General features: G+C 40.7%; 1 protein-coding gene across 5 annotated transcripts in view; it reads left to right on the forward strand.

Moving 5' to 3' along the window:
* LOC123980592 (adhesion G protein-coupled receptor L3-like) overlaps positions 1-14,819 on the forward strand; it is a 226,187-nt gene that overhangs the window by 52,370 nt on the left and 158,998 nt on the right. For all 5 annotated transcript variants that reach the window (XM_046065053.1, XM_046065054.1, XM_046065055.1 and 2 more), the window contains exon 3: positions 10,019-10,228. In XM_046065053.1, coding sequence (XP_045921009.1) covers positions 10,174-10,228 — 55 coding nt within the window. In that variant the 5' untranslated portion in view covers positions 10,019-10,173. The remainder of the gene's footprint in view (positions 1-10,018; positions 10,229-14,819) is intronic.

Genomic DNA, 14,819 nt, shown 5'->3' on the forward strand with positions numbered 1-14,819 from the left:
TTTAAGATTAAAAGCCGGTCCTCGAGCCTTCTGCCAGGCATTCACAAGTTTATTCTTGCTCGCTAATCGATCACTCTAAAGTCACTGAGGTCCTGACAAGAGAAGCTCTCTCACATTTCAGCCTGCATTTTCTGAAAGCTGCTAGACAACACAAGAAGAGCCTGCAAAGCATTTCACCATGATGACCCTTGACCTCTGTGTCAGCTATGTTTGGATGATTATTTACCCTTAAACGCCACGTGAATACGAACTTCTGGTTCAACAAGGAAATGGACTATTGTTGACCACAAAGAACTAGTCTGGAATGGTTGGAGTATTTGCTCTTTCCTACATTCTTCTTCCAAAAAGATTTACGGTCATTCAGTTTAAAACAGCACACCAAATAAGTTGGTGAATGTAGTCTTGTACTGATGTTTTGCAGAGCTGAGGAACACTGGTATTATTATTTAAGGTTCTAGCCAGGTTTAGGGTCGGGATCAAAGGTTAACTTGCAGCACAAGACTTGTTCGCCCATAATACAGCATTCCGTTATATAATATAATAAAGATGGTACAGCTACAGGACTGGACCATGTTTTGCAAAATATATGTGGTCCAGTCATTTCTAGAAAAAGCTAGAATTATTTATATATTGTATTTATTCACTTCAGTCCTTTTAGCCTCGCGGACAACCGGGGTAAAAATCTGGACAAAGAAACGATCACAAAAGAAAGCATTTCAGTATTGCTGCCAGTGAATCAATGTCTTGCAACAAAGCACACCGCAATATATTGCTGCATCGATTATTTGTTCACACTTTCATTTTGATATTTGCACATTCAGGAACACTGCTAAGACCAGGACATTTCACACAATAACAGGGAGAGCGGGATCTAACAAAAGGTGTTTAGAATGAAATGTCAACAGTTAAGCCTCAATAAAAGGGCCCTTCAAGTGTAGCAGTGAATCTTTTTTCCCCCCACTGTGTTCACAAATTATATTGTCATCATGTCTCTTACAGGGAGTAACTCATTGTAATAAGATCATTTTTCAATGTTATGTAAGGGTAAAATTATATCAGTGAGTCAGTAAAGGGATGCAGGATTTGGTCATAAAAATCAGCTACTTTTGGTAGCTTGTGGTGGTTGATGTCAGCAAACTTTAGACAGAAATTACAGAATAATGGACTTTTCTCTACTTGGGCATTTTTACCTGTTCTAATGTTGCATTATGTGTTAATGTTAAATATTATCCTGTAATTGTCATTGGTATATGCAAGTATTACCTGCAATAAATGAGTAAGTACCTGGTGAATGATGCACTCTGATTTCCCTCCGTGCATTTCTTCTGTCACTGGCTTTGCTAATGTATACCACTTCTATCCAGCTTTTTATTTATATACAGCATACACACACACACACCTGCCTGCCGTTCAAACCACGCGATGTTCTCTCCCCCCTCCCCTCCCTCTCCTGCTCTGCCTCTAATTGAGCTATGAGTGGAGTCCAGGTGGAAACCATTTGAATTCCCTGTGGTCGTGACCACTGTGGTTGCCTGTGACACAGTCATACCTCTCATTTCCAGACCATTTACAACGTCTTCTTGCCATCGGTAACACTCACGCTACAGTCATTATGCCACCTAGACACACCATTGCAATTTGTGGTAAAAAACACCAACACAGACATGCAGGACCAGATGGAAGCCAGAATTAACATTGTAATCAAGCTGGTATTGAGTGCGTGCAGCATGATACATAATGTACTTTTGTGCATCACATTTGCCTTGCCAGGGATGCAATTCGTGTTTTAAGATTTCATTATATTCTGTGCACTTGGCTCAGCATCAGATAATGATATTGAAATGCATGCGCCATTGGGATCAGTGTTATTGACATTGGAATTTGCTGTACCCCTGATTCAGAGGCTGGGCTGAAATTGCTGTTGTTGTTTTGTGTGGGTGTGTGTGTGTGATTTTCCTTTTCTCTCCCTTCTCAAATCTGGCAGCGAATGAAGTGTCTATTGGAAAATTATGCAAATGCAGTTAGAGGGAATACAAAATGCAGGAAAATTGAGACCTGGAAAAAGTCAAATACAAGTAAGAAGCAAAAGACATGGCTTGTGTTTTCTGAGCAGATGCCCTCCAAACATGATTTTAACGAGTTCAGGCTGTGCTGAAAAATGATAGCAGTAATTAGAAAAATGGCTTGGTTCGGCTTTGTTTCACACGTGGAAGGGTGTGCCGTGTATTGTATTGCTTTGTATGCTGTGGTGCTCATAGTTCTTCATGTGGTTTGCAACTGTCCTCTATGTTGTCCCTTTTAAAAAAAAAAAAAACAGATTTGTAGACCGTCATACTGTTTTGTTTTTGCAAGTCAGAATAAACCAATTATCAGCTGCTACAGAGTTTTTACACCATGTACAGTCTCTCTAGGTGCTCTGTAAGGCTATACGTGCTTTGAGATAAATGGTAACATCTGCATGCTAACATACTCTCAATGACGACACTGCTTACTTTACACAGATGTAATGTTTAACAAGTTCACCATCCAGGTTCAGCACTGGTTGTTGAGACATGTCGCTCACAATTGTGACCCTCATGGTGGCGCTAGAGGAACAGTCGGTAGGATAAATTGTCTGGCTACTGTGAAGGTCTGTGCAAAACTTTGCTGGTGCAGCTAGATGAAAAGTTATAGGATCACGTTATCACTTGCTATCATGTATCATCCCGTGGACACGATGGATATCTGTAACAAATTCCATGGCAGTCCAGCTAATACCAAAACTGTCAGGGCATCTCCAGTAGATAAAATATTTCAGTTTGCACGTGGTGGACAAGTGTTAAACCTGAGAGCTTAAAACAAGGCTAAATCATGGTATGACTATGACCCATAACCCCACCAATACTGTCATCTTTGAAATTTGCTCTTGTCAGCATAATACATTGGCAGTATATTGATGCCACAATCTTAAAAGAAATCCATAGGGTGCATGGGATTCACCTTACAGGTCACAGTTTTTTACAATGTCTCCTAGTTTTATGGCTGTGAACATTGGGAGACTTTATGCTAATGCACAATGCAGTTTAGTCCCCTGCAGCCATGTAACGTGCCGCCTTTTAGATCCCATCCCAAACCAAGCCTGGCAACATAATGATTTGCAGGGTTTATGGGCAGAGCTCCTAGTAGGTGATTAATGGCCAACAGGTATGGTTGTCATGGTAACCTGCCCACCTGAGCCACTATGGCAACAGCAGCTGAAGTTAAGGCTGTAAGTTGGATCAACTCACGCTGCGATTTATGACCTTCAAATATCAGCTAATATCCTCTGCTTTTACATCTTTATCTCTGTCTTTGGTTTTCCGTTTTTAAATTCGTCTATGAATCCATTTTATCCATCTTTCCCATTTATCTCCCATATTTCCCATTTTCTCGGTCTGTCCTCCCACCCTCTTATCCTCCATCCCTCCAATCTTTTCCAGTCCTCCCTTTCTCAAGACTTGGTAGTCCATCCCTCTTGCTTTCCTGTCCTGCGTAGTACCCCTCCTCTTCCTTTCTTTCTGCCTTTGTCTGGGATCCATTTGTGCTGCATTAGGCAAGATATGCTGAGGGAGAAGGAGAGGGAAGATAGAAAGAAGGAAGACGTGGAAAATGGATAGTGTCTGAGCTTTGCATTATAATGGAGAACTGTTTCAAGGCAGATTTGCCCTGCCTTTAAACGATGCATCTATCTGCATTTATTCACCCAACTGTACGTCCGCTCAGGCCTTTGTGCTTTTATTTCTGTCCCTGGTGGGAACGTAACCCATCCCCATTGTTTGCTTGTGTACTGTTAAATATTTGTAATGGTAATTTGCTTTATTTGTTTTTCAGCTAGGTTTTTTTTTTATTGTGTGTGCAAGTAATTTCCTCTAATAGATTGTGTTTCTATTGTCTTGCAGTTGGGAAGTGTTTCGTGTGTCAGGAGGGGTTGCAGTGCCTTTGTGCGCGCGGGAGGGAGGAGGGACGGCCCCATTATTTAACCCAAGCCATCAGTCACACTCAACAAGCCTATCATAGAGGACCGTTCAGAGACTGTGCAGGCTAAAGTTAGCGCTATTATGTGCCTGTCACTGGCTAGCTGTGTTGGGGTCCCTTGTGGAAAACCAATTGTATGAGTGAATGCCTTGCTGCTCACGTTGTCAAGCTCCAGGGATGTGCACAGGGCCTTATTAGAACACTCTCCATTTACCTTCAGTTTTTCACACCTTTCAAGTCGCATTAGAAAAGTATGATTTTGACATTTCTGCTGTGTTTAGTATTATAATTGACCGCTTAATTTTAAACCATCAGCAAGGTTTGGAGGCCCAACCAGGTGGAAAAAATAATCTTAACTCGAGAAGGAGAGGATCATCTTAGTTTTAATCATCTCAGCTCATCTCCTAAGATTTCCGAGTGAGTGCTCATCAATCAAACTGTTTGCAGACAGTGTGCTTGATTAATATTCATTTTTTATGAGACACTTCATTTGCATGAACACACTGTCTGTCTCATAAAAATTACCAAGTCCTCCCTGCTGGTTTGATAAGCATCTGGACATGAAACAGTTGAAAATCTGAGACATAGTTCTTAACCCGGAAACAGGATCCCACTTCAGTACATAGTGTTATGTGGGAGGGCTTCAAGCAGGCGTGACTGGTAACATCATACTTAGTATGCACACATCAGATAACAGAGAAGATCAAGTTTCACTTTGGTGCAGAAGCATTGTATGGAACGTGTCTGGATTAATGACGATCATCTTTGGTTTCCTCAGGTCAGGAAGTGACAGATGGAGAAATCCCCTCAGGTGGTGATGTGCAACAGTGTGATGGTTATCTCACCATTTATATTAGTGTTACAGAGATGAGAGAGGTGCACGTAAAGAAATCCGTATCCATCATTAAAACGATTTAAAATGAATGTATGTAGTCACAGCTGACCTGAAAGTGAAGTTGTGAATCATCTGAGGAGATTTGCTGATTGAAGAATATTTACATATATTGAATTGAATTTATTTCAGGATAACCCCTAGAGATGTATCATCTCATTTTCAAGGGGGTCCTGCAGCATATGTACAAATATATTTCAGCTGCCATTTAAAAATGCACATAGGCTTCGAAAATAGTTTCTGTAATTTTTCAGGCAAAAAGGCCAATTCTTCCCTTGTTCCAGCTTCTCAAGTGTTAGTATTTGCTGCGATTATTTGTCTTATATGATTGTGAATACAAGATTTGTGGATTTTGGACTGTTGGGCAGAAAGAACAAGCAATTGGATGACATCATCTTGGGCTTTAGGAAATTGTAATGGGTATTTTCCAAACACTTTTTAGGCCAACCGATTAATTGAGTAATCAATAAAAAATATTGGCTATATATATTGGCACATAGCTACAGGTACGGTCTGGCAATATCATCATATACACTGTGAGGTGACAGAATTGTGTTATTTTTGGTTTTTCTACCTCTTATATATCTGTGGTTGTATTGTGGGAAATGTTTAACATCAGTAAGGAGGACTTTTGCAATTGTGCATTGGAATATCTGAATTTGTCAGGTAATTCACTGGTAAAAAGATGCACTTTCATTTGGTTATTTCATTTCTAAATGGTTCCTCAATTGAATCGAAGTATTATATTGTAATAGATATTTAAATTATTTACATATAATTTACGTTTAGGATGGGGAAAATGTTTCACCAACCTTTAGCAACAAGACCTGTTTGTTTGTAAATTGTAATACACTAACATCACATGATGTTCTGCCATTTGTAAATGAGGCATTATAGTTGACATTTGAATGAAAACACTGGAAAAGCACAAGTACAAAAATAGTACTCCCGATAATCACATGACCCCTCGTTCTTCTAAAATATCTTAATATCTTTTCAGAATGGATTTGGCTTCTTCTTTTCAAGCCAGAGCAGGGTGCAGATATGCTGCTCGGCAATCACATTGAAGAGGCTGTGACTCCTATGTAAACTAGTAGTTGTTTATTTAAATATGAAAAGTATATGTAAAAGAGCATGTAAAACAATTGGCATACTGCATTTTACTGTTGGCAAACTCTCCTGCACTCAGAGGAAAGAAAGAAAGAAAGAAATAGAGAGACAGTTTACAGTAAGAAGGCTGACCAGGCTTATATAAAATGTATGAAATGGCCTCCACCAATTTTCCATGAGAAAAATTACACTATAGTGGTGACAGGTAATAAACCAAATGGCAAGTATATTATGATTTTCTCGTTCTTTTTTGTATAGGATTTATTTAGGTTTCCAGCTTGCCCTCCTGAGAATGTTATATTCCAGGTGTTGTGTCATTGACAAAGCACAGTTACACATCATGCCTAATTACAACATAACACATTTGACTCTCACCCAATTCGAGGAGCACAGGAGCGCTATCAGTGTCACAATAGTGGGAGGTGTTTAGTAGTAAATCAGCAAAGCCAAACATTTGTTGTAGCAGCTTTTAATGCTTAAATCTCATATTAACACGAGCATCTTCAACACCTTTCCAGAAAGGTGTTTTTTGTCATTTGCAGTATCAGAGCTTCAAATGATAAAAAAGGAATGTATATGTGTAATTACTTAACTTTTACCATATGTGAGAAACTTTTTATATATTTTCTTTGGCATTTTTAGTCTCAGTTACTTACAAACCCTTTGAATACAGCCTTACGTGTGGATCCAACTTAAATCAAGCTAATGGGTTCCATTTCCCTTTATGCTCTTTGCCTCCCATTTGTTTTTTTTCTGCATGTCACATGATTGCTGCGAGACATACCCCCAACAACTACTGCTGTTACTGTCTGTATCACCCAGCCCTTTTTTGCTTTAACTAGATAGAAAAGTCAATTAATTAAATCTGTCAGGTTTCATCTGGGCCCCGTTGGCACACGCGCGATTACTAAAATAACAAAAACAACATCATCACTGATTAGAAAAAGAAGATCTGCAGGAAACAGTGAGGCAGTAATGAAGAAGTCTCCTTGATGTGGCTGAGAACACAAGCCGCGGTCGCTGCGAGGCCCGCTAAATGCTGGCCAGCTTATCTAAGGGAGTTATCCAAAATCCCCCTCAGAACACATACCCTTGAAACGTCAGCACCATAATGTATCATAAGGCTCCTTCTGGAATACAAGACGAGTTGGCAATGCCGGACTACCGCTCTGTCTTTTTATTTTATTTTTTACTTACTTTTTTTTTTTTTTTTTTTTTGCTTTGAACTGGGTCCAAGCCCTTCTCATAAATATGTATTTTATGATGTGTTCTTTCTTTTGCGCTTGATAGCGGTTCCTGTACCTAAGCCCACACACTTCTTTTATTTTTATTTGAGAGCAAATTAACAACTGTGATAGTGAAGTGTTTTTCATTTTATGTGATAATTCCTAAGTAACACCTGTGCATGTAGCTTCTTCTCTTATCGGTTGTGCTAGGAGATATGGCGATATGTGGAGTCTCACGCACACACACACATACACGGTGACACACACACACACACACACACACATACACACACATACACGGTGACACACACACACACACATACACGGTGACACACACACACACACATACACGGTGACACACACACACACACAGACACGGTGACACACACACACACACAGACACGGTGACACACACACACACACACACACACAGATATACACGGTGACACACACACACACACACACACAGATATACACGGTGACACACACACACACACACACACACACAGATATACACGGTGACACACACACACACACACAGATATACACGGTGACACACACACACACACACAGATATACACGGTGACACACAGGGAGCAACATATTCTCATCTTCCACTACAGAAACAGCCTCTATCTTGTGCGACTTGCTCCCTGTGTGTTTCTGTGACAGTTTGGATGCATAACCTGCAAAAAAGAAAGAAGCCGTACGCCAATACTCAATGGAAATCAGCGATGGATCGCCTTGTCTGCCATATATTTTCAACACGTTGTTGTGCATGTGCCTCCTATTTAGTCTGTATCTCTGCCACCAGTTTAGAAGTTGTCCTACAGTATAAACTTCAGCTCCAATCTTCCACTTTTACAGTGTATTTGAATGTGATCATTCTTAGAGTGATGTATTTTTTTTGTCAAGGAAGTCACAATATTTGATTTGATTTGTCATATTTAATTTAGCTCTCCTGCAGCTGTCAGAGTGTTTTTATTAAACACACTGTTTACTTAGAAGGATATTACTTTGATCAAATGCACTCTTTTATATTGCTATTTTAATGTCTTAAAAGTCCTGCCATCATATATATATATATATATATATATATATATATATATATATATATATAAAGACAGTAGACAATACAGTAGATGTGGTACAGACAAGTTGTTCAAACTCTAGGTCTGTTCACTCGTGGCCTTCTGCCAAGACTTTGATGAGCACACTGGCTTTTAACCTCGTAATATTGCCCAAATGGTCTGTTATGTCTCATGATAGGCTTGCTGCCCTTTTTCTTAAACCCATTAATATCTGCACACACACACACACACACACACACACACACACACACACACACACACACACACACACACACACACACACAAAAAAAAAATCTGATTACTCTAATGCAGGATTTTTGAACTGGGATTAAGAGCTAGATTTTGAGATGGGAAAATGTCACGGCTCCCAAAGAATCCAGTGACACAGGCAGCATAACTCCACACGGGGATGGTTACAGGGAGTGATAAAAGCGAAGTTGTATTTAAAATGTAGTGTCGGTATATGTTGAGATTTTGATGTCAAGTCAGCCTCCCCAGTACCGTGTCCTTTGATGCCATGCTCACCTTTTGTAACCAGATTTTCTGGCGTCCCACAATGGAATTAACTCTCTGCAATATTAAATGCAGAGCGGACTGCCTAGTGTGCAAGGATAATGCTTGTGTGTAGATGATGGCGGCATTGTGTGCACTCTCTGGCTTGTATCATTTTGCAGAGATTATGTTTCTGCAGCAGATCATGGTTGATAGTGGATAATAAACAGGGTTTGGCTTGCCTAATCATTAAAGCTGACTTAACCTAAATATCATGATATGGGTTTGATGGGGATAATCTCATCTGGATATAGATATATTTTTTTAAATGTATAAAATGTGTTTTCTATGTTCATGCTTCACTTATGGGATGAGGGGTTGCAAACTTTCACGCACCGTCTTGGATCAGCCTAACTGTTGATCTCACAGCAGTCACAAGCTAACACCATGTATTTCATGTTAACTAGCAATAGCTTAAGGATGACTAAATCTGGTGTGAGGAGTTTACTGGTGATGGCACTCCTGTGAGTTTAGAGGAGGTCAGGGCTCATCTCTGGCTCATTCAGCTTTTCACAGTGTGTCTTGTTAGCCATTTTGTTGACTGGAATTTTGGAGCGAAGCCTGCGAGCACAGTAGTCATTTCTGAGGCCGCGCAGAAGACATTCACAGGTGCAAAACATCAAACTGCGAAGTTATGGCTCATGCCCAAAGGAAAGGGAAAACACCGCCGTGCTTCTTATGTCAATTGCCACCAGGCCTCGTAGAAGTACACACAAGTTCTGGAGTACATATGCGAGTGCAAAGGCGTACACGACATAGTTATCTGGCAAAGCCCTATGCGGCGTGAGCTCCATCGCTCACTCCTTGTCTCTGTGGGAGTGATTTGTTGGCAAGGTGGGGGAGTTAGCACGTTGTATGAGCAAAACAACAACAGGATATCCAAAAATACATGTGGTTTGCGCTGTCTTAGCGTTTGGTTGATCACACCCGGTATGAGTTCAGCTTACCGGAGACTGAGCAACTGACTTGATGACAACTTGAAACCCACAATGCCATAAGGACTGCGCACAAGGATGATGAAGGCATGGCGCATCCATCTGTTGTGGGGGTTTTTTTTCTCACTCCTATTGCTTTTGTAAATGGACAAAGAACTTAAAGTCACACTTAAAGTCTTCTGATGAGCCAACATGTATGCTTTTGTTTACTTGTGGCAGATTTCGGACGGCATCTGGCATCAGAGCAACAGGACTTGCGGTCTTGTAAGAAGAGTGGCACAGCCACTTAAAAGAAGCACCCGATTCAGGCATTTGCCAGCAAAAGACTGACCTCAACTGGGACCTTCAGCAGCGGGCGGTAAGAGGAGGAGGCCATGTGGACCGCACGCCTGCTTGTCCTCGCCAGCCTCTTCGCACCAGCCGCTATGGGTGAGTTTAGCTCATTAGAGCTTGTGTGTGTTTGTCTCTTATTGTGCCTGTGTGGACGTGCAGATGTAAGCACCTCATTTATTGTGTGATCACCATGATTTGGAATCCTATTGGAATTTCATGTATTTGCTACTTAAGTGCCAGATCAGCCAGCCAACTGCGATAAAAACCTCTGACTTTATGTCTGTCTCTTTTTCAGCATCTATCTAGCTCCTCTCGCTAATTAGCAGTTTTTTACTCCCTTACTCCCTCAAACTTTTTCTTCTACACTTTTCTTATTTGCACTCTCTGTCTGTTTCTTTCACTGATACCCTACCTATTTTTAGATCTGTCCCTCTTTCTCTCATCTCGGTCTCTTGCTCTCCTGGCAATAGGAAATGAACTGAAATTACCTTAAAAGAATCATTAATACTGCTTTGGCTTTGTGGCCATGTTTAGTATAGCGAGAATTGCAGGAAGAGGAGAAAAAACAACAACTTATCATTTAGATCTTAAAGATTAAGTCGCAAAGTCTTTCTTTCGGTAAACAGAAACTGCCATAGTTTCGCAGCATTTCCCTTTGGCCTTCTGTGGATTGTGTCAGAGGCAAACTAAATGAAGTAATTTAAATTCAGATTAAAAGACGTAGATGGTGGTTGGCGGGTGAATGTGGAAGTGTGTCTGAATGCGGATGGGGCAGTTGGTCACAGCCAGGGTTTAGATGTAGGGAGTGTTGGGAGAGGGGTAAAATCCTATAACAATGTTAATTTGATATGGTAAAACCATTAATGGAAGTTTTGGAGCTAATTGAATTGTTGTTGTTGTTTTTTGCTGTGATATCTATGGACCATCCAGTGCTAATGAAAGCACACTTTCTGGCATCGTTAGTTTTCATGTCATGTATCTCTCTTTAGAGGGCTCTATTGAGAGCTCTGGGTTGAGACAACATAAGGCAGCTGATTTAGTGGTAGTCAGCCAAAAGAGACAGACCATGAGGACTATAGGTATAAGTCAAACTGAAATGAAAATAAATTTTTGCTAAGAAGTCATTATATTTGTGCTTGGTGTTTGTTTTAACTTGTGTACTTATTTGGTCTCTTAAGCCTACTTCCCCCTACACGATTTTTTGCCCTATTTGCCAGTCGGCAAGCTCTGTTGGGAGTCGTTATGTGTGAACTACTCAACGACACATCAAAACGGCTCCCCGACAAACACGCCAAATTTATGGCGGACATCCACCCAATGAGAGCAGGCAGCTACTTTTTCAATGCAAAACACTTTTTACGCCCCTCCAGCTCTCTCTGTAGCTCAGATGATCCCTGCTACCTGCGTCACCGATCAGTCACGTAGTTTGAACGCCACAACGACTTCGAGACTCCCGTGACAAGACGGCAAGTTGTGTAGTGTGAATGGCACGGCCATCAGCCGACGCTGAAAGTCGTATAGTCTGCACGAGCCTTTAGTGGTAATTTGATTGGCTCAAATCTGTGCGGTTCGTAATATTGCTTCAGTTCCGAAGGCTGTACAGGCAGTCAGACAGCTAGGGGTTTTTAGCTGTTGCTTAGGCCCATCTGTGATTTGAGCAAAGTGACATTGTGCCTCTGTACGTTAACTCCATGTCGTGATTGAAATCATGGAGTAATGTAAGCAGTGCTGAGGTCACAAGGCTACCCGCAGTTGTGAGTTTTGACAGTCTGGTGGTCATTTGCCAGCAGCACAGCTGGACCCATGAAAGAGAGACAGCTAACGTTAGCTGGACTCCTTTCTTTCAGAAATGATGGACACTGCTGTGCGTCTGTGTGTGAAGGCTGCCGATGACTCAGCAACTATTTAAATGACATAAATGAAAAGTGATGTCTAGTGGGAATCAGTACTAATGTTGTCAAGCTAGGCTAACTAGTTTCCGTTTTCCTTTTGAAATCTAGTCGGCCAAGCTCTGTAGCATCCACTTTCTGTGTGGAATACACACTTAAAATCATGATGGGTCCAAAGCTGACATGCTGGTTGCAAAAAAACTGTTTTGTCTTCATTAAAATAAATGTAAAACACGAACAGTAGCCACATTATATTTATAATGTAAAATGTGTATTATATTTCCTTACAGAAGAAACTGAAGAGAATTCAAATTGCAGTCAACTTTAAACGGTAAAAAGTGACATTAATCTCTCAAAATAACTAGCGAAGATGGATATTCATAGTGCTTGTACCTAAACATACATGTCTTCCTACTCAAACATTTATTGGCAAGAGATTTGCAACATTTCAAATAATATTAAAATATTGTCAGTTTTCCCCAGTTTTCTTCCAGTTGTACTTCTCTTGGGATTGTTTCAACAATTTCTAGCCATTGATCCTGCATTAAGGGAGCTATGCTTCCCCAGTTCCTTATAAAAGCTGTTTTACATGCTTTTAATACTATTTAAACTATCAAACAGATCCTAGTACAGTTTATTTAGAGAAATTACATTTATATACAGTAACAACACAACTGCATATCCTTGTGTTTGCTGTCACTATCAATTACAAGGCATGTAAACCCACAGAGTTGGCAGTGACACACAGGCAAGCACACCCATGCACAAAGAACCGTATAGTAGATAGCCTGTGTGCAGTCAGTGCTATTGGTCCTTATTGTTTTAACCTCTTGACCTTGTATTTGATTAGCATTGACTCTAAAGTGCTGTCTACAACAGCCCTGTCAATCACACAGCATGTAAGCGTCTCTTGACCTATCTATGTGAAACTTCTGACCGTCTGCTGCATTTTAGCTGCACTTTCAGACATTTGTTTTAAAGAAGTCAGTCTTCTAGAACTCAGTTGCCCACAAACAGCATCGGAACAAAAAGCATTGAAGCATTTCTTGGGATTAGGTATTTGCACATCGATGGTACATTTAACTGGATAAACAGTAACTCTACAACAACCAGCTCAATTTATTTAAATGAATAAGTCGTGTTTTTGCATGTTTGAGCCAATTTACTGCAAATCTAAAACACTTTATTATGGTATATCTTTTTCTGAGCATACCATAGTTTTCTGGATTGGTCCAGACCTCGTTGCCTTTAGCTTATGTCACTGTGGTATGAAAGGTAGAAAATGCATTCATCAAGCTTAAAAGCCGTTTGAACCATTTGGAGAATGGTCAGCAGCAGCACATGCATGATTTGTCATAAATGGGCTGAAAACGTGCACAAACACCTTCCCAGTCCATTAAATCAATCATCATGCTTTGTTACTCATACCCCAACAATCAATCACTCATTGATCCCACATGAATAGGTGACATCAAACTGACAAATCATCTAGTAGCTACATTTTTTTGGTGCTGTAACTAATGCTTTAAAGGAACCACATTTGAGCATTTTGGGCTTGTTTGAACACTAGATTAAGTGGTTGACATCCCAAGTAAATAATTTGGCAGTTTTATTAAGAAAGAACTCATTTAACACCCAACCCTATCCTGATGCTATAAGCAGACACGGCCAGATGTTGCCAGTGAATTGTTCTGCAGCTGGGGAAGCTTTAGTGGGGATATTCACCACGATGTCATTGTGCGTGTTTCTCCCTGAGAGTGTTGGAAATGTGTACTCCGGGGGATGCTGGCCTACTTTGGGATCTATACTCCCTTTTGTCTATATACAGTCAGGCACAGGCATGGACACACGCATATACACAAGTGCATGGAGGAATGGAACCAAACACAGGGAATGGTTCCTGTTGACATACATGCCATCAAGTTTCACATAAGAATATTCACAACATGTGTGCAGAAAAATGCACTGCACATGCACACGCCGTGTTAGCCAAGAGTCTGCAGTTGGAGTTGAACAGCTTCTTGCCTTCTTGTCTTTATTTTTATGTCAACACATATCGAGCTGTCTGACACTTTACACTTGTCTGAGGAAAATTAGGAATATTTTTGGACAAGCGTCACTGCAGAGAGATTAAAAAAAAAAAATAAGAGTCATGACAGAATGGAGCTTAAGGAGCGGTGGCGATGTGTAGCTGTGTGTGGGTGGAGTGAGGTGTATTTTGTTTGTGTGTGCGTCTGTGTATGGGCTTGTATGTGATGCTTTTGTGTGTGTGTGTGTATATAAGTATAGCTACAGAGTCTTGCAAGATTAATAAAAAAGTTCTATCACAGATGCAGTCACTGGGTTGAAAAATAAGTAAAACGCATCCTTGTCATTGTTTGGGTAACAGTGAATAACAAGGAAAAAGCAATGTCCCAAACACTCTGGCCATGCCTGAGCAGGACATTAATCATGCGTTTCTGTGCATGTAAAATGCTCCAGGAAGGATTTTATATTCATTCCACTTAATACCACCCCATGGATTCGGAGACATAGCCGCTATAATGGATGTCGGCTTCTGGACCAATCCAAGAGACAAAAGCGTAAAGACTGACACGTATTTTTCATGGTCATATACTAGTGCATACATCAAACCTGGAAGCAGATATCGTCCTGGCGGGGGGGGGGGGGGGAGATAGGTACGTAATGGATGAGACGGCAAGGAAGATGTGTGCGCATCGTATCTGTTTAGCATATGTGTGTGTTTGTTGGATTTTGTAGCCCTCAGACGAATGCCAGGTAAGTGGCACTACTGCAAA

The sequence above is a fragment of the Micropterus dolomieu genome, linkage group LG12 (genome assembly GCF_021292245.1).
Source record: "Micropterus dolomieu isolate WLL.071019.BEF.003 ecotype Adirondacks linkage group LG12, ASM2129224v1, whole genome shotgun sequence".
NCBI classification, from domain to species: domain Eukaryota; kingdom Metazoa; phylum Chordata; class Actinopteri; order Centrarchiformes; family Centrarchidae; genus Micropterus; species Micropterus dolomieu.